The following is an 18,387-nucleotide window of genomic DNA, read 5'->3' on the forward strand; positions in this document are numbered from 1 at the left end:
GCATTGAAGATTTTGCTGCTTTATGTGTATTTATTGTTTTTAATAGGTATTGTCTTTTGATGCCTATGTAGAAGAAGAAGTGCCTGACAAAAATCAAGAGCTATATAGAATAAGACACTGTAAAATATACTTCTACCTTGAAGATGATACAATTCAAGTGATTGAACCCCGAGTGAAAAACAGTGGCATAGTGCAAGGTACGTATTTTTAATATCACCTTTTTTTTTTTTTCCCTTTATATATCTTCAGCACATTCTCGGTCCCTTTTAAGGATACATAACGTGAGTTCTTATACTTAAAATGGGCAGTAACGTGAATGGCTATAATTATCTTTTCTTGTTACGGATCACAATGTGAACTCTTTTATTGCCTTAGATTTTGAAGAAGTAGGTTTTATAAGGCAGAATCCCCTCCTACACACGCATACATTTTTTTTTTCTCTAATGTAGCAGTTAGAAGTCAAATGATAGTTGGTCTTTTGTTGATATACTGTCACTTCTGCAAAAGCAATTTGTGTTCTGGATTTCCATTCCTGAGCCTGGATCCTCCTGTCCTGGCACTGATAATAAGTTCTCTAGCTGCATCTTTGTAATTGTTCCTTAGATGCTTCAGGTTTCTCTGCAATTACTAAAGCAGAGCACCTTTTGTGCCTCTGGCTGTTGGTTATGATTAAATGCCCTTGGTCAGTAATTTTTTCTTGACACCTTTAAGTTAAGATTCTGCCTTGCTTCAGAGTTGTATTACTGTGCTTGAGCCAGCCTGAGGACCTTTTGGAGAAAGGTTTAGTAAACTGACTTACTGGAGTATTAATGAACTTGGTTTACATAAAGAAAATGTGAGCTGGCGGTCAACATCCTGTTGCAGAAGAGGAGCACAGCTGCTGCTGCTTGGTGTTTATGGGTCACTGCCAGAATTAAAAAGTTTTGCAAGGGATGTAGTCCAGATAAGCAGGATGTCTTTGGGATGAGTATCTTGGGATGACCGCGCCTCCCAATCCCAGAAGATATTCTGTACATTCTGGTGGATCGCTGCAAAGCAATTAAAAAAATATTAACCTTTTAACTGCCCTATTCTTTTCCAAGGTGATCAGGTATGATCCATAAATATACCTATCTACAGTGTAGGACAATATTTGAAAGTGTTATGCTCATCATCACAGGTATATTTGGGATAAAATTGCCTGGGAATCTTATCGTCTTAAACTAGTACTTCAAACCTGGCTTTTCCTCTGTTGATTAGTTCTTCTTGCCAGAAATCTTGCTGGCTGTTCAGTAGGAACTGATTTTGAATTCAGAGGAACCTCGTCTCCTACTCATACTCCTGCCTGGGTGAGTGCTTTTTCACGACCCGAAGAAAAGCACATTGGATCTCTTCACCTGGGAATTTACAAGACACTTACCCCCCCTGCAGCCATCTGTCTGAGGCTGGAGGTGCCCTCAGATGTAGGTTTTCCTTGACTTGTGCGTCATGGGAGTGGCTGTTTCTGGATTATGTGGCTTTGAACAGATGATCATCAGCAAAGGAAGCACAGTTAACCTAAGAGGCAGAGGTGACGCCTCTGAAAGGGAAGGTGGAAGCCAGGTTTATTACAGCAGGAAAGCAAATTCAAAGCTGATGGCTTTGAAACTGGCTACAGGAATGAGTCATTGTCATTGCAGTATGGGTTGTGCAGGCTGCTTCTTCGGCTTGATGTTCCTGGCAGTCTAGTCGTGTTCCTGTGGTGACAGGAAGGCTACAATTTCCCCCCGTTTCCTTGGTTGTATCTTGTGTTAATGGCTGTTGAAGTCATCTTTGGTACTGGATCTAAAATGAACTGGATTGTATTAGAGAGAAACAGGAATTTTCTGTGTTCTGTGCGTGGATGTTTTGAAGGCCTCTACGGCTTTGCATGAGCACTTTTTGTGGGATAAATGAGTGTGTAGAAAACACTAACTGGATGGATTAAAAAGAAGTATTCTGGGATCTTAACAGAGCATTTAATTTATTTGTTGCTGACAGTTGGGCTGGTAAGGAAGCTCAGTATATTGAATGTATGTAGGAAGGAAGAGATACTGTAGATTGAAAGGCCCCCAAACTGTTCTTCATGTGTTTAGGCTTCACAGCCAATGAGAAGATCTTGGGCCTATGCTTTGTCATAAGCATCCACATTAATAACTCTGCTTATGCTGGAGATAAATGTGTGATGTAGGGGAGAAAAAAAGATGAGATGCCAATTCTCATGATAATTTGCCAATGCCAATTTGCCAATGTCAGCAAATTCTTTACTCCTAAGCACTTGGGTAGTGACTATATGCTTCATACATGAAGAACAGCCACAAAATTGTTATCTTAAGGGTGATAAATAATTGTTCTTAAATATATATAGAAGCAGTCTTATAGTGCTTATTTAAATAAGCATATATATATAATGCTTAATCTATAAAGTGCTTGATATGTGTATATGTATACATATAGGAAGCGCTTAAACCCTTAACTGCCAGTTTAACTCAGTTTTCGATTAAAAATTGGCCCATTGCCTCTTATATCTCCTATATTATTCAAATTCCCTGTCCTGACTAGGAACACTTCAAGCCTGAAAGGAGCAGAAGCCCAGCTGTCTGCATAGTGAGGCTGTTAGGCTGATCACAAAGGAATGAGTCTTGCCCATGATCGTATAAAAAAAAAAAGAAAAGGTTGTAACAGGAAGAGGAACTGAACTGAGCTGAAGTTCAGGGTCTTAACCATAATGCTGTCCTCCGCACCTCTGCTGAAATCAAACATTTCAGTTAATTAAAATGCCCGGGTTTTGTAGAGGAGAGTTCAACTGTAGCAGAACTTGGCTTGTTGAAGGAAGTGCAAACTGTGCTGAAGAAAAGAGCACAGATGTGGGGATGTAGATGATGGAAAACGTGTGGGAATTTGAAGAGCAGGACAGGCTCGGTCTGCGTGGACACTTGGAGCGTTGCAGTGGCAGGAAAGGGGTTGCGTAAAGGAGGAAAAGCAAAAAACCGTTATGGAAAAAGTGCTGAAGTTTTGGAATTAATCTGCAGAAGATGGTGGGGACCCTGACTTGGACATATACCCAGGTGGGAAAGCTGTAAAAGAGACAGCTGTTCTCAGGAGTCGTCTTGAAGAGTAAATACGGAAGTGGTGGGGTAGATCAAAGGTAGGTCTTCACTTGGCTGCTTAATGCCTCGAGGCCACTGGTTTACCAGTTCTTGTGCTTTATCCCACACGTGAGAGCTTGATGGTCTGTACAGGTCTTTGTGGGCACGGTTGGATTAGGGAAATGTAGTAGTTTCCTACTGTAATCTCCCCCATGGGTAGTACTTGCTGCTTTGCAGGGAAAAACTTGGAGAGGCTTACAGACTGCGGGAAGATTTGGTGAAGAAACACCTGGCAAAGAAGTTAGAATTTCTAAATTCAATTAGGATTTTACAAAGCTGAAACAAATTGGCTTTAAAAAAAAAAAAAGCCAGAAAATGTACTTTTACCAGGGATCAAAATCTCAGAGTGACAAAGTAAATGATGTGTGGGAAACATATTTCAGTGAGTTGAAAAAAGAAAAATGCTTTATGGAATTGGCTGCTGTACTTGGACACTGTTTTGGACAGTTACGGTTGCTACTAAATAACCAAAATTTAAAGTACACTTAATTTTGGAAACTGCCTTGCTATAGTTTGACAAATATTGTGGAAATTATTAGAAGCATTAGAAGAAAACTGTAGAAATTTCAAAATGCAAAACACAAAGGAATGCAGAGGCCAACCTGAACTTGAGAAACCAGAATCAAAGCAAAAAATACCAGGACAGTCACAGTGCATGAGAACTAAGTAAAGATAAGGGAGTACAGAGTGCGGGGAGGACAGTAAACTCGACCACATAACAAACTGCACAATGTTTTTCTGAAGCCAAGATGATAATTATTCTCCCAGTATAAAAAGAAATTCTCCCCTTAGGTTGCCAAGCTAGATAGGGCGGTGCAAGTGGTTTGTAGCTCTAACTCCCAGTTAAAAGGACTGTATCTGGCTGATACTGTCTTATCTAAAGGTCATTTTTGTCCCATGAGGTTAACTGAAGCTTCCAGTGCAACCCAGGCCTTGAGAGCTGGAGCAGAGCAGAGCAGCTGGCTGGTTTCCCCAAGGTCAGCCAGCTGAAAAAGAGAGTGGGGCTGCCTGCTGGCGGGGCTCCCAAGGCTGGCTGGCTGAAGAGGAAAGCACAATCAGGAAAGCGAAGCTGCAGTCAGCTTCTCCAATATAACTGATTATCTAAGAGTTTGAGGCCTCCCCCGAGACCTTGAAATAATTGTGATTTTGCCATGTTTGATGGTGGCCAAAGCTTGACCTTGCTACGTTCTGAGGCGGGCATAAGTGAATGAAGAAGCCCCCCTTCTTTCTTGGGGTGAACTCTTTGTGTTGTAGGAATGGTGGTGGCTGCTTCTGCTTTCTGTGCAAGCAGAGAGTGTGCAAAATCCAGGTGCTACCCATTCCTCTCCTCTCTGATGCACTCCTAAGTAGTGCAGAGGGAGTCAGTAAACCGTGCTGAGGAAATTCTTGATACCGCTTTATTTCTTCCGCAGAGCAGCGTAGCAGCAGAAGCCAAAACCATGTGGTGCCCAGCTGCACGAGCTACCCCATAGGCAGAAGTCCTCCACTACAATTAAGGTCTCCTTAAGCTGCTACTGTAGTTGTCAAATAACCAGAAACCCTGAGAAAAGAGAAGATAAAAATTGTGACGTGGAAACTTGCTGGCACCGCCATTGTCAGAGAGAAGCAATACACTAACTTTCTTTACAAGAACATAGCGTAGAAAAGCTTTGCCCTTACTTACCAGATGCAAATATTTAAAATCCTGGTTGGTAGTGTAGTAGGATACCCTGCTCAAGACACTGACAGAAGACAAATGAAACATCAAGAATATCCATCCCTTCTCAGCAACAGGATTGTTGCAGGTGCACAGATCCTCCTCTAATGATTTCTAGCACAGTTCTATAAGGAGAAAAGTAATTATTTTCCAGAAGAAGGGACAACTTAAAAAATGCTGAGACCTAACCGGAGCTGATCACATTTTATTAAATTTCAAGTTCAACAATATAAAATACCTTCTCTACACGTGTAGGTTGGGCACAGTGATACCTAGTAAAAATAAAGGAGTGCTAGGATTGATATTATCTGTACAAGACATTTTACATTAGGAAAGAAATTCTTATCCCCTCAAAACAAAATGGGCACGTGTATTGTACTTTGAAAAGTGATAGGAAATGCTAGCTGAAGGCTTATTTACCACTTCTGAGGTGGATATACCCTCAGATAGCACCTCCTATCAGAAAATTGTTAACCATTATATTGTAATTAAAAGGATGATTCAACAGCATTTGTATTAATGTGGAGGGCTGTTCCAATTCAGCACATTGTCTGTTGAGTTTTGTGGGAGCAACCCAAGGATTAGACAAAATTAGGTAATATATTTTCAAAATACATGGTTTTGTTAATGGTAGCGTTAGGCAGTGCTGCATCATGTGAAAATGTGCTAATTGCCATGTTTTCTAACTAATATTTCCATGAAGATGCATCTTAACTGTATGTATGTTTAAGCAGATACAAGCTCACATTTATTTTACAGTCAAAGGTCAGTAACAAGAACGGCCGATTTGGTACATGTGAAACATCAAGATATTGAACAGCTCTTCAATAAGTATTTTAACAGGGATATAAAGTAAATTTTCTTTGTTGCCCTCTCCTCTTCCCCACACTTGCAAAAAAAAAAAAAAAAAGAAAGAAAAAAAGTAAAATAAAAGGTAGTTAGACTAATTACAAGAGTTATATTATAGGAGACTACTCATTATAGGAGTTAGAATGTAACAAACAACTCTGATAATACTTCATACAGATTAGTCCCTAGGGAAATAAAGTGAACAATAAAGAATTTCCATGGGCTAACTCAGAAATGAGGCCACGCAAACACCAAACAAAAATACACAGCAATATATTTCTCCCTCCTCCTCTGCCTCTTTTCATCCCCCCTCCACTCCCATTTACCCCCAAAACAAAAAAAGCAGCACTGGAGAATCATCAAAAGGGACTCAGTGGGAAGCACTACCAGATGCACAGCTGAAGGGCGCTGGAAAGAGATCCAGTTCTGTAATGAGAGCTAATGAGATAGACCTTTCAGATAATTGTGTCTAATAAACTATTGTCGTGGTAGGTTAGTACGGGAACTCTTTTTAGTTTTGGAATTTTTGTGTGTTTACTGCACTTGTTTTAATGTTGCACCTTTTATAATTACTGTAATTGTAAAGTTGTTAGGAACCTATGGTGGCAAGGGATTATTCTAATAGCATGGCTTGGTGGTTTCTGCATGGTTTTAGCCAGAGGGTATCTGCGTTATAAAGCTGTTGTTACAGGGACATCTAAGTTGGTAAGCATAGCAAAGATGCTGAGTTTGAAGACTGGACCATCTTTTTATTCTCTGTGGGTTATTTTCACACAAATATACTAATGTATTGATGTGGCAAAGCTTTCACTGTTGTCATCTTCATTCTCTCATAGTGAAAAAAACAGTAGTCCCAGCTTTGACAGTCTGCAGTTCTTTGTGAACTCTTAACTTTGCTCAGAATAAATCATAGCTTGTTGTATGTGCAGCCGCATAGCTTTCCTTTAATGTGTGTGTTACATATTTGTTTGAGCTAGTGAGGCTGTAGCTTACAGGTTATTTTTGAAATAATTGTGGTGTCTCAGAATCACAGAATGGTTGAGGTTGTAAGGGACCTCGTAAAATTATCTGATCCTGCTTGAAGCAGGAACAGCTTGGGAAGGTTGTCCAGAGCCATGTCCAGTTGGTTTTCAAGGATGTCCAGTTGGATGTCCAAGGATGGAGACTCCACAACCTCTTTGGGAAGCCTATTGCAGTATCTGTCCACCCTCACAATAAAAAAACATTTCTTTGTGCTTGGATGAAATGTCAAATCTTTTAATTTGTGCGTACCGCTTTTTGTCCCGTCTCCAGGCACCACTCAGAAGAGCTTGGTACAGTCTTCTTCATTCCCTCCCATCACATATTTCACAGAATCACAGAATCATCTAGGTTGGAAGAGACCTCCAAGATCACCCAGTCCAGCCTCTGACCTAACACTAACAAGTCGTCCACTAAACCATATCCCTAAGCTCTACATCTAAACATTTTTTAAAGACCTCCAGGGATGGTGACTCAACCACTTCCCTGGGCAGCCTATTTCAATGCCTAACAACCCTTTCAGTAAAGAAGTTCTTCCTAATATCCAACCTAAACCTCCCCTGGCTGATACTGCTGAGCTTCTTGCAACCAGAGGTATCTAGCACTTCAGTAAAGGGTCACAGAATCATCTAGGTTAATTTATAGGTGTTGCGGAGATCCCCCCTGAGCTTTTACTGCTCCAGGGTAAACAGTCCCAGCTCTCTCAGCCTTTCCTCATAGGAAAGATGCTCCAGTCCCTTCATTATCAGCAATGAGTACTTTTGAAGCATTAACCAATTCATCGATGTGAGTTTTCAGCTCATAGACATATAGCAGTTTCCTTCTCTTTTAATATGGTGAATATAAACAAATGCAATGTGCACAGAACAACAGTGCTTCCTTTCATTTAAATATTCTAAAGAAGAAAACTTAAATGTATGCTGACTTTAATGAAGTTAAAATCTTTTTCTCTCTTTTTTATTCTACTTTTTTTTTTTCTCCACTTTTTAAGGAAACTTGGTTGAATGCCCCTGTCTTCAAGCTTGATAGTTCAGACCCTTTCCTTTAGTAGGGCAAGCGTTTTCTCTACCCTTAATTATGTATGACTCTTCTCACCCCGCAGGGTGTACAGACAAACCTTGGCTGTCCCATATGCTCCTGCCACATTTGTTTTGCACAACCTTTTGTGTTCGTTTTTTTTAAAAGAAAAATAATTTTACTAATGAGTACTGGAGACTGCTTTTCAGTAAAAGTGGAAAACATCCCTTTTCTTAACGAAAGCAAAGGTTTTTGCTGTTCTTGTTGGAAAAAGTACTGACCTGTTCCATTTGTTCCAACAAATAGTTTTTTGTTTTTTTTTTCTGTAGTTTTATGTTGGTTTCAGAAGGTGGTAACTTCCTGTATTAACTTGAGTGTAGAATTCGAGGTTCTAGAAAGTGATCAATGTGATGTAGTGCACTTACCAAAGCAGAATCGCCCTACCTCGTAGTTCTGTTTTTGAATGAAGGATAATTTTGCTTGTCCCATATGGCTTCATCTGCCTTGGTCATACCAGCATAGGAAATTAGCAAGTGTGTGAAACGATCATCAGAGCAAAGGATATTCACTCTATGAATGTATTGTAACTTGCACAGGAACTATTGTTCGACGTCACCGGATTCCTCTCCCACCTCCTAACGAAGATGAGTACTACACTATACATCATTTCAACATCAACACAGAAGTAATCTTTTATGCCCAAAGATATAAGATTACCGATTGTGACCAGTTCACAAAAAATTTCCTGAGGAAGATGGGAGTTAGATTGAATCCTCCAGCAAGTCGTCCAGATGACCCATATACCAAAGAGCGGCAAAAGGTCAGATGAGGCTGTAATGGTGAATACGTAGTTTTAATAAGAGTGCTGTTGCTATTAGTAATATAAAATATTTCTCTAATGGCAAACAGAAAGAATGTAGAGGTAGCTATTTCAATGTAATGAATCACAAGAAAATACTTGCTTTTTAAATTCCATTATATGGTTCATTGTACAAACATAGTGAAGGCTCAAATATAACTGATTTTTGCCTGATGTGTTCACACACCTTTTCAAATAAACAAATAAGGTAAAAATAAAATAATCTTAGCCTTGTGTGTGTCTGTACATCAATTTGATAAAACTGATGGAGCTTCTTGTCTCTCATAGCAAAAAGAACACAAAAAAAAACCACAAAATTAAAATTGTCCCTAAATTTTGTGTCTAGTATAGCTGTACAATGTTAAATTTACGATCTATATAGAATGAGCTACTTTCAGCCTTAGATACATGAATCAGGTTTGTAATAATCAATGTTGATCTGTGTTTTCTCATGTCACCTCAGACTTTAACCAGCAGTATTGACTGGGCATAGCACTGTCATGGATTTTTATATATTACTTGATGTCTACTATAGACAAATGACTTTCATCTGTAAACATTAGTTGGTGGATCAGTGAAAATAAATGCTACACAATAGAGAAAATGCATCAAATAAATGATCTTTGAGCTAGAATGGCAATCTTTATTCTCACAGGAAATCTGCTGAAAACAAAAATTGTATTGCTACAGATTCTGTGACCACAATTATATCATTTCCTTAAGCACGTCAGACTCTGTGATCTCTTTTGGACAAAACTCCCCAAGAGGCAACACTCATCACATAATTAAAAAAAATAAAAATACAGTGGAAATGGCATTCTCTAGCCACTTGAAAACAGGGAGGTTTAGGGATATTCCTGACCTAGTTTGGTTAAGATGCTAAACTAATTTAAATGAGCACTTGAGCTGCTCTCCTTTATGGCTGAATTTGTCAGTGCCAGCTGCTGGGGATACACACAGTATTAAAAGAAAAAATCAAACTCTTACATGTTCTACTTACAATTTTGCTCGAGCTGAATGAATGACAACAAGCAAGTGTTTAAAGGGAGATACAATTGGAGTTGTGGTTCAAACATGTCTCTGGCTTCCTGCAGACTTGTTTACTTGGTCTCTTCATATGTCATCTTGCATCTCTACCCCATGTCATCAACAGTGTTTTGCATGTGTAAAGCAAATTCTTCTGCCACACAGAACCCAATACTCTGCAGCTGTTATTTTATACATGTGAGTTTTTATTTGAATAAAAACTCTTCCCACTTTTATGAGTATGCATAATACAAAATGCATACCTCCTCCCAAAATCCCCATTGTTTAGCTGCTGGATGCTATAAGGATTTGCAAACCTCTTTGCAGGGTTTGGGTTTTTTTCTCCATGAGTAGTAGGGAGAGTATAATTTTATTTTATACAGGGGATAATGACAGCGCCTTTTGCTTCTGTTTTTCTTGATTAATCTGAGGGCAGATGGCACTGAATTTTTCTCCTGACTTTTTAGGACTGTTGGTGAATGTATCCAGTTGGGGTAGATCTAGCTTAGTACACTGAAAGCAACAAATACTCTATGCCAAAAATAATTTAACAATTTCCTGATCTAAGGGACCTTACTGCAAGAAAAATAAGGGTCAAAACCAATCCAAAATTGTTCTCCTTTATTTTCTGAGGGCACAACAACACTGTGAATAGCTCTTTGCTAATGGCATAAATAATTTCATATATTGTAATTGTGTAGTTTCATTTGAAAATCCAAAAAAGGCTGTTCTCAGATCAGATAGTACCATGCAGTTTGGTATCTTCTCTTTAAGAGCAAGTCATTAAAAAGGTGATTTTCTTGATTTCTCCTTCATCTACAGATTCTTGATAGTATGAACCCTTTGCGCCCTTATGAGCGCATTGACACTTTGAAACAATTCCTGGAGCATGATGGACATGTTTTACGTTTTTTCTGTGTGTGGGATGACCCAGAATCCATGTTTCATGACCCGCGGGAACTGGTTCTGCACTATTACTTGTCTGATGATACAATTGATATGAAAGAAATTACACCAGCAAATTCAGGTCGGGATGCAGTTCCACTTTTTCTCAGAAGAGATAAACTTCCAAAGGTAAGGAATGAAAAATTCATCTTATTTCAATTTTTTTTCCTAATAAAGAGATATTAAATGCCTTTTTCTTGAAAATCCTCCACTAGGATTGTAATTATATTTAGAAAGTATTATCAGAACATAAATCATAATTGCATGATTTAGTTTCTATGCAATATTCATATAACTTTAAGGAATGGAAAAAATTAAGTTTAGGCTTGTTGTGCTTAAATTAAAAGGAGATAGTATTTAGGTAGAAAGATATCCTAAAATTTCCCTTCTCCCATATTAGTGTCTTAATGTAAATGCACAAATAAAGCTATGCAGTAGAGTAAGTTCAGAAAATTAATTAATATTGGTAGATAAACTAAAATAAAACTGAGATGAATTCAGGTTTGATTCATAGGACTTAATATTTGGAACTTTTGGAAAAGTCCAGTTTAAGTATTCAGTAATATTACTTCTTTGTAGCAAATCAAGGGTGATTTCTTAAATTTGAATTCCTAAATGTGGGACCTTATGGAAAGCTAGTTAAAGTCAATAAGAATTCATGAAGTGGCTTTGTCAGGCATTAATCAGGTGCTTATCAGTGAAGGCTCATCTCAGGGAAATTTAGCAATGACTCTGTGCTGACAGACCCCTTCTACTAGAGAAGTGCATGTTTCAATGTACAATAACTTGATATTATTGGTAGAAATTTCTATTTTAATTTTGAAGCTTATAATAGAAACAAACAAAAAATAACTTTTCTCCCAATAGAATTATGCTGACTTGAATCCCCTGTATTTGCACAGTGTTCAGCCCAGGAGGACTAGCCCCGAGTGTTTTCTTGGCATGCTTTTGTTATTATTACCAGTCAAAATGGTAGCCTTGAGAGCAGATGTTGACAAGGATGTGCTACTTTGGGTGTGCTAATCTTTGCTTTCTATTTGCTTCCAAGAAAAAAGAAAACTTTACTCTTGGATATGCAGTGAGATCCTGAATGCTTCTTTTTACCTACACGCAGGGTTTTAGGTTCAGTGGCATAAAGTTACCTCAGAATTTACTAAAGATTCTCCCAAGAAAACACTGTAATAATAGTCAGTCTTTAAAAAAAATGTTAGTTCCTGTTCTCTTTCTTCACTGTTAACTGCATTTCTTAACAGCCTGTCTCCTTCCTTGCAGTATGCTCCAACCGGGTTGTATCAGCCGGGCACAATCACCGCTCGCACTGTTCTCAACGTGTTTGGAAATTTAGTAGGAAACAGAGGCCGTTACATTCTGGATAATCGTAAGGTCAGATATTATTGAACACCTCAAGCAGCGGAATGTCCTTATAGTAGTTTTTGTAACTTCTGTTGTTGTTATCCTCTACAACAAGGAGAGTTTGTAAAATAGTGTTGACACTGGAGAGTAGCTCAAATCAAAACTACTGAGGTTTAATGTGAAGGTGAGGTACCTTTGCATGGAGTGCAAATGAAGTATGAAGATTATATTTTTATATTTTAAAGCACACACACTAAATGACCTGGATTTTAAGAAAAGTTGTATGATTCTGGGTTTATAGAGTTGCTATATAAATGTTCCCAATTTTATTAGACAGGAGCAGTGCATCAGGAATTTTACAGAGACAGTGACCTGAAAATAGGGGAAGTAATTAATGTTTGGGGAAGGAAGATATTACTCTGTGATTGTGATGAATTCACTAAAGATTATTACAGAACAAAGTATGGAATCGGTAAGTTGTGATACTTATCCTTTCCTTACAAGCATTTTTATACCTCTGAGTTTGACAGAACTGTCGTTGAATTTTATTACTGACAAAACTTGTTCATTAAAACCTTTAGCAATAATAATCTGTTGTAGGCTGTGAACAGCAAAGCGGTAATTTTTCAGGTGATCCAGAAGTGCTTTCTTGTATGTTGCTCTGCTGAAAAACAATACATAATGTACATGTTCTGTTCGTTAACTGCCTCTATTTTAAAACTAGAATGACAAAATAGTCATATGAATAGACTGCCATTTCTTCTCCTCTACTTCCCCCTCCATTCCAATAGCCATGTTTGCAGTCAGAAGATAATAAAGAGCAAGCGGTGAGTGGGTGAGTAGGCTCAATTATTCCCCATTATACTATGTTTCATTTAATATGGATGTCACAATTGTCACATAATAAGATTTCCTGACACAACAGTAGTAGTCTATTACATTATTGTTTTTTACAGTGTTGTTTTATGTATTCTGAATCATCAGAGTATTTATTCTGTGAGGTTTCAGTGCTGAATTCTGGAAGCATTAGCAACTATGTCCATAATGAAAAATCATTTTGGAAATGTGTAACAATAGGGTCTTTCGCTTATCTATATCTGAATTCCCTCAGTCGGACTTGCTAACGGTTCTATTGTAGACATCTTTCTGCAAAAATAACTTAATTTCTGGCAGTTTATTCATTCAATAAATATAGCTAAGTGTCTGACTGTTCAGGGATGATTGAAAGAATCCTACTGTGGTCTTTCTCTGACATTGAGAAACAAAATACATTGGTAGACTATTTCTTTTAGCTTGACTTATGATCTGATAGGATGCAGTGTTTAGATCAGGGCCTCTTTGCTGCATTGAGGGAATTAGATAATGTAGTGCTGCCATTGCAATGCTAAATTTCATAACTGGCAAAACATGTTTCATAACTTTTTAAATAATAGCTTCGAATGTCTGTGCCAAAATAAATCTCTTCGTACACTAGCCAGTGTGTGAAGAAACCACGTTCAATAACCATAGTATTATCTATAATAACAATGAGTCTAACACTGGAGATGCAAAACAGGGGCTTCTTGCCTCGTAATTTTTTCAGCCAAGACCGCTGCCTCTGTTTGGCAGCCGTATCAGCTGTCTGAGTGAAATATCCTGGAACAGTGAATGGGGATTTCTTGTTCACAGCAGAGTGATAAATGAAATGCAGCTGATCATTCTGTATCAACCAAGCAGTGCTACCAAACCCAAAGGCCCTTCCTCTGCTATAATGCTGGCTCATGAGTTGCTGGTTATGGCTCTGGATATTACAGTTAGGTGCTTTGCAAGTTAGGAGAAGTCAGAAGTTGCTGATATGAAGAGTTATTGAAAATTGGGACTGTAGGTGATCTAGTCCTTTCCCTTTGTTTTGAGGCAGGACAGCGTATATTAGACAGTCACTGACTGATATTTGTATAGCCTTTCATCAACATCCTCCAGCGGGGGAGATTCATCTGCCTCCTGAGCTATCTTGTCTTAAATTCATAGTTAGAAAAGATGCTTAATAACTACTCTGAAGCTGGTTTGTGTAAACTGAGAGAGTAACATTTTTTGCCTTATCTTTGCTGGACATGGAGAACAACTGATCAATATCCTCTTTTATAAAAACCTTGTACATATTTTATCTATTCCCATGCTGTTTGGGGAAACCCAATTCTTTCAGTGTCTCCATAGTCCATTCATCTTTTTCTGTGATCATTTTTTTTTCAGTGCTCCCTCTAGATTTTCTGTCTCCTCAATATGTGACATAAAAAGACATGCACTAGCTGAGACTTTCACAACACTGGGTAGTGATTTCCACATAACTTTAAAGATATATGGTGGCAGAGAGTGTGGCTAACAAAAAAAAAAATCAGTCTTGATGATGCCTGTCGTGTTCACAGAAAATACACACTTTCTAAGAGCTAAGAGATTCTAATGATTTGCTGTGAAATTATTTCTTGTTTTCCCCATCAGGGATAAAGAAAGTGTTGGCACAATTTTTTAGTTAGTAGGATCTGGGAGTGAAATCGGGGTAGTTTTTTGTCTTAGAAGCAGTTAGATTTCGAGGGTAAAAGAGATGGCCCTTTATTCTTAATGTGCTACTGATTTTGTTTGCTTCTGGTGGACATACAAGGTACTCTCAGTGGGCTTGATCCCACAAAGTGCCCAGCAATCTGCCCCAGTCCAATTAAACACTGAAACATACTTAATTGCAGTTTGAATCCGGAGAGACCATTTACTTGGGTAAGAGTAAGCAAGAGGATAAATGAGTTCTTACATCAAGGCGCAGTTCTCAGCACCTCGCAGCATCAATCCAGCTGTTTGTTACTGTGTTTTCATGTTACTCCCCTTTCAATTTATACTCTTCTGCCAAAGTCATTAAAGAGGCCGACATTTATTTTTGACTCTGCAGTTTCAGCATCAGTTACTTGCCAATGGAATTTGCCCTTTAGGAGAATTAAGGACAGTTTGGATTTCCCTTGAAGTGCATGATTATGGTATCTGATGTATTTCCAATGTTGTTTCTGCCTGTTTTGCTCTTCGTACTGTTTGTGAAAAGTGAAGGAGAGCTTTTCCATGGGTAAACATGGCTAATGCCCTTCAGTAGGAAGCTAATGCCATTACTGTCATGTAACAGTGCTGTGAATTCAAGGAAAAAAATAGCTTAATGCGTGATACTATCTGTCTAGATCTGTTAGTGAAGCTGCAGAGAAGGAGAAAAATATTCTATAGCCATGTGTTGTGGCCAACATATAGATGTTGTGGTCACTCAGCTGAAACGTGAAATACACTGAAGTGCAATGGTGGGAAGCTGATAATCGCTCTTCTAACCAAATACAGTATCTCAGCACTGAGTTGAGTATAAATTGTCCTTTCTTAAACAACAGATTGTTCCTTCAGGAACAAAACCAGTGAAATCTGGTTTCCTGCTGATTTTTATTCAACGTCCCAGCACCTCCCAGGCCTGCCTGTTACGCCTTCTCGCGGCACCCTGTGATCCCTCTCGTGTCCCGGTTCTCCTCGCCCTCCCACCCCCTCATTTCTCAGGCTCCCTCTCTGACCTGCTGCCTGGGCAGAGCAGCGTGAGCGGCTGGCCAGTACATGTGTGCTTTTGGCCAGGCAGCTGCTGCTGGATAACAGCTGACTTCTTGCTTTTCCCTCAGTGGGGGCATTAAAGCCTGCTGCCAATTTTCAGTGAACTCGTTGGAGATCAGAATCTCTCCGGCGTCTAACCTCTCCATTAAGTGTGGTTGAGGCTGAGCTGCAGGATCTAAATATACACAGGGAATGCTACAGGCATTTGCAGATGCCTTTTTTTTCCCTCAGGTAACCGGAATAATCTTGAAGTAGGACTCCCGAAGAGGAGTTTTTCTTTGAAGCAAAACAAACACTCTAATGTTTTAGCTGCACACATGATTTTGCAAAGACTGGATTCGCTTTCATTGCTGCATGTAAAAGTGGTTAAGATGTTGGTTCTGCTTTCTTAATTTACCTAAGTCATGAAACATTCATGAAAACCAAGTGTCGGCTGTTTCTTATACCTCTTATGTATAGGGAACATCATGTTAGCAATGTCAGCTCCCCAGGTTAACTCCACCTCCTCTGTTGTCCAAGGCTAGTGGGATTTCTCTCTCCTGTCCCTGGCTGTAATGCTTAGATGTGACTGTGACTCTGAAGGTAGAATTTCTTGCCTGCCAGTTATATGCTGATATTCAATATGGTTATCACTGTGATCCAAAATATATATCACTTTACTCTTCCTTGAAATGTGTTTTTATCTAACATGTGAGGGTTTTCCTACGGTTCATCAGCCGAGGGCAGAAGGTAATCTTACAGTGTATATTATGATCTTACAGTGTCTATTGAAACTGAAAGCAGACAAAATCTCATTCAAGCCAGCTTAATGCTGCCTCTGTGGCAACGAATCATTTTTGAGGAATTTAGTTTTTCTTACTGAGGAGGCTGTGTCATCCTCAAATTGTATGCTAAAGAAGAGACTGGATTTGGTTTTGGTTCTTGGTGTTTCCTGTGCCTGTTCAACTCTCACGCAGGTTTTGATGCCATGAGAAAAAGTTAGTAGTGTGTGATAAATATTTGATATACTAGGTGAAATAAACACCACAGTGGCAGCATCTCTCCTGCTGGGTATCAATTGAGGCAGTGATAAGGGGTGAAACAGTCCATGGGGAAAATATCGCTACTATTCTTTCGGGAACTAGAAATTTGTAACCCAAGACTTTCAATTTACCCGCTACCCGCTGTAAATTCACATTGAAAATGTTACAGCCTAGAAGAAAAGAGCATTGATTTCTTTTCCAGAATGGACGTAAGTCATTTTCTTAAGAAACAGTGATAACCTTGAGAGGGGTGCATTTTGTCTGTAAGTGCAAGTTGTCTGTCTGATACTACGCTCATGGTGCATGGCAGGGCAAAGATGAAAACAGTCTGGAACGTGTTCATAGCTCTTAGTCTAATGCACCTTCCTGGCTGTTCAAGAGTTGCAGAAACAAGTTTTTAACTAGTCTGCTAAACTGTGTTTCTCTATGTAAAATTCTTTCTGAATTTCCTCGTTCACAGGAGAGAATCTGCATACATAAGCCTTTAAAATCATGGAAGCTGTAGGTGGCACAAGACTAGATGTTTGCATTATTCTCTTTAGTGAATCTGAATGAAGCAAGATTGTTTTACGCTGGGGAAAGGATGAGAAACAAAGCACTGAATTTCTCTCTGGATTTAGTTTACCCCATGCTTGGGTTGGGATTGTTTAACATACTCTCTGGGACTAACACAATATTCCTCTTAATTTGTAGTTTCCTTTCTGTTTATCCGTCTACTTTTCATCAATATATGCTAAAATACATGTAAAGGGAAATGCTTTAGCATTTCTTAATGAATGCCTTATGCATGAGTGTTAATGTGCATCTACTGTGACCTGCATGTAAATGCATTTGCTTGTCTTTTAAGTTTACAGTTTCAACTGGACATCCTGCCTTTCCAAACAGTGCTGGCAGGCAGCGTGTTATTTAGAGCTGCACGAAGTGGAGTTTCTGTTTTTTGCTAAAAACACGGTGTTCCCAGCATCGAGACCCCGAGGGGGGAAATAGTAATGCAGCTTAACATAGTGCGTAATAGAAAATATTGTTTATATTTCTAAATAACACGAAGAGCCTAGGTTATGAGCTGATCAGGAGAGCTGGCTTACCGACGTCCTGCAACCACCTGAAGAGACTTGGGAGGTGGTAAAGGAGCCAGCTGCAGTCTGACACAGCTAAAAGCCATTGCATTTCTTTGCATCACGCCTTATTAGTACGGCTGCATTGCCTACAGATCACAGCTTTTATTGCCGCCTTCGTGCCACCCGAGCAAGAGAAGCGAGTGACACTGCGTGGCTCTCCCTGTCCCATCTGCCGCACACGCACTAGGTGGCACTGTTGGAGTGCAAGAGTGATCTTCATCGAGGTTTCGGGTTTGTGCGTGTGCCACATCCCAGAAGAAAACCTGTATTATGAAACCAATATCTATATCTCTCTCTATATATATTTCTGTTGGTAACTACATGGGTAGTTTTGGAGTAACTCAACATGCGCCAACTGGGCATGCAGAATCAATACCAGTGGGTATAGTTTTTATTTTCTGTCTCAATATGTTGATTTACATACATAACATTTATCGTACCAAGAGCTGCGTGTATAGGTTACGTAACCCGGCACCCTGAGAATGTCTTGAGAAGCAGTTTTGTCACGACCAATATTGAGAAAATCGTATTTTGCTGCATGTTTACACATACGTTTATTGTTTGCCTCTGAAGCTTTGAAAATTTCTGAGTGGAATTTTGCATATGGGCTTGGCCTTTGTACTTCTGAGTGACAGAAAGGGCACACATAGTTTTCATGGAAAAAAAAAAAAAAAGTTGGCATGTTTTTGCAACCCCCCCTGTTTCCTGATTCAGGGAAAGGTATTGGCATTTCCATTAG

The 18,387-nt window shown here is 39.1% G+C and overlaps 1 protein-coding gene across 5 annotated transcripts in view; it reads left to right on the forward strand.

The window, feature by feature from the left end:
• EFHC2 (EF-hand domain containing 2) overlaps positions 1-18,387 on the forward strand; it is a 57,284-nt gene that overhangs the window by 10,627 nt on the left and 28,270 nt on the right. For all 5 annotated transcript variants that reach the window (XM_068685768.1, XM_068685773.1, XM_068685780.1 and 2 more), the window contains 5 exons: positions 47-197; positions 8,325-8,548; positions 10,436-10,687; positions 11,831-11,941; positions 12,245-12,383. In XM_068685768.1, coding sequence (XP_068541869.1) covers positions 47-197; positions 8,325-8,548; positions 10,436-10,687; positions 11,831-11,941; positions 12,245-12,383 — 877 coding nt within the window. The remainder of the gene's footprint in view (positions 1-46; positions 198-8,324; positions 8,549-10,435; positions 10,688-11,830; positions 11,942-12,244; positions 12,384-18,387) is intronic.

Source organism: Anas acuta, chromosome 1 (assembly GCF_963932015.1).
Source record: "Anas acuta chromosome 1, bAnaAcu1.1, whole genome shotgun sequence".
Taxonomy (NCBI): Eukaryota; Metazoa; Chordata; class Aves; order Anseriformes; family Anatidae; genus Anas; species Anas acuta.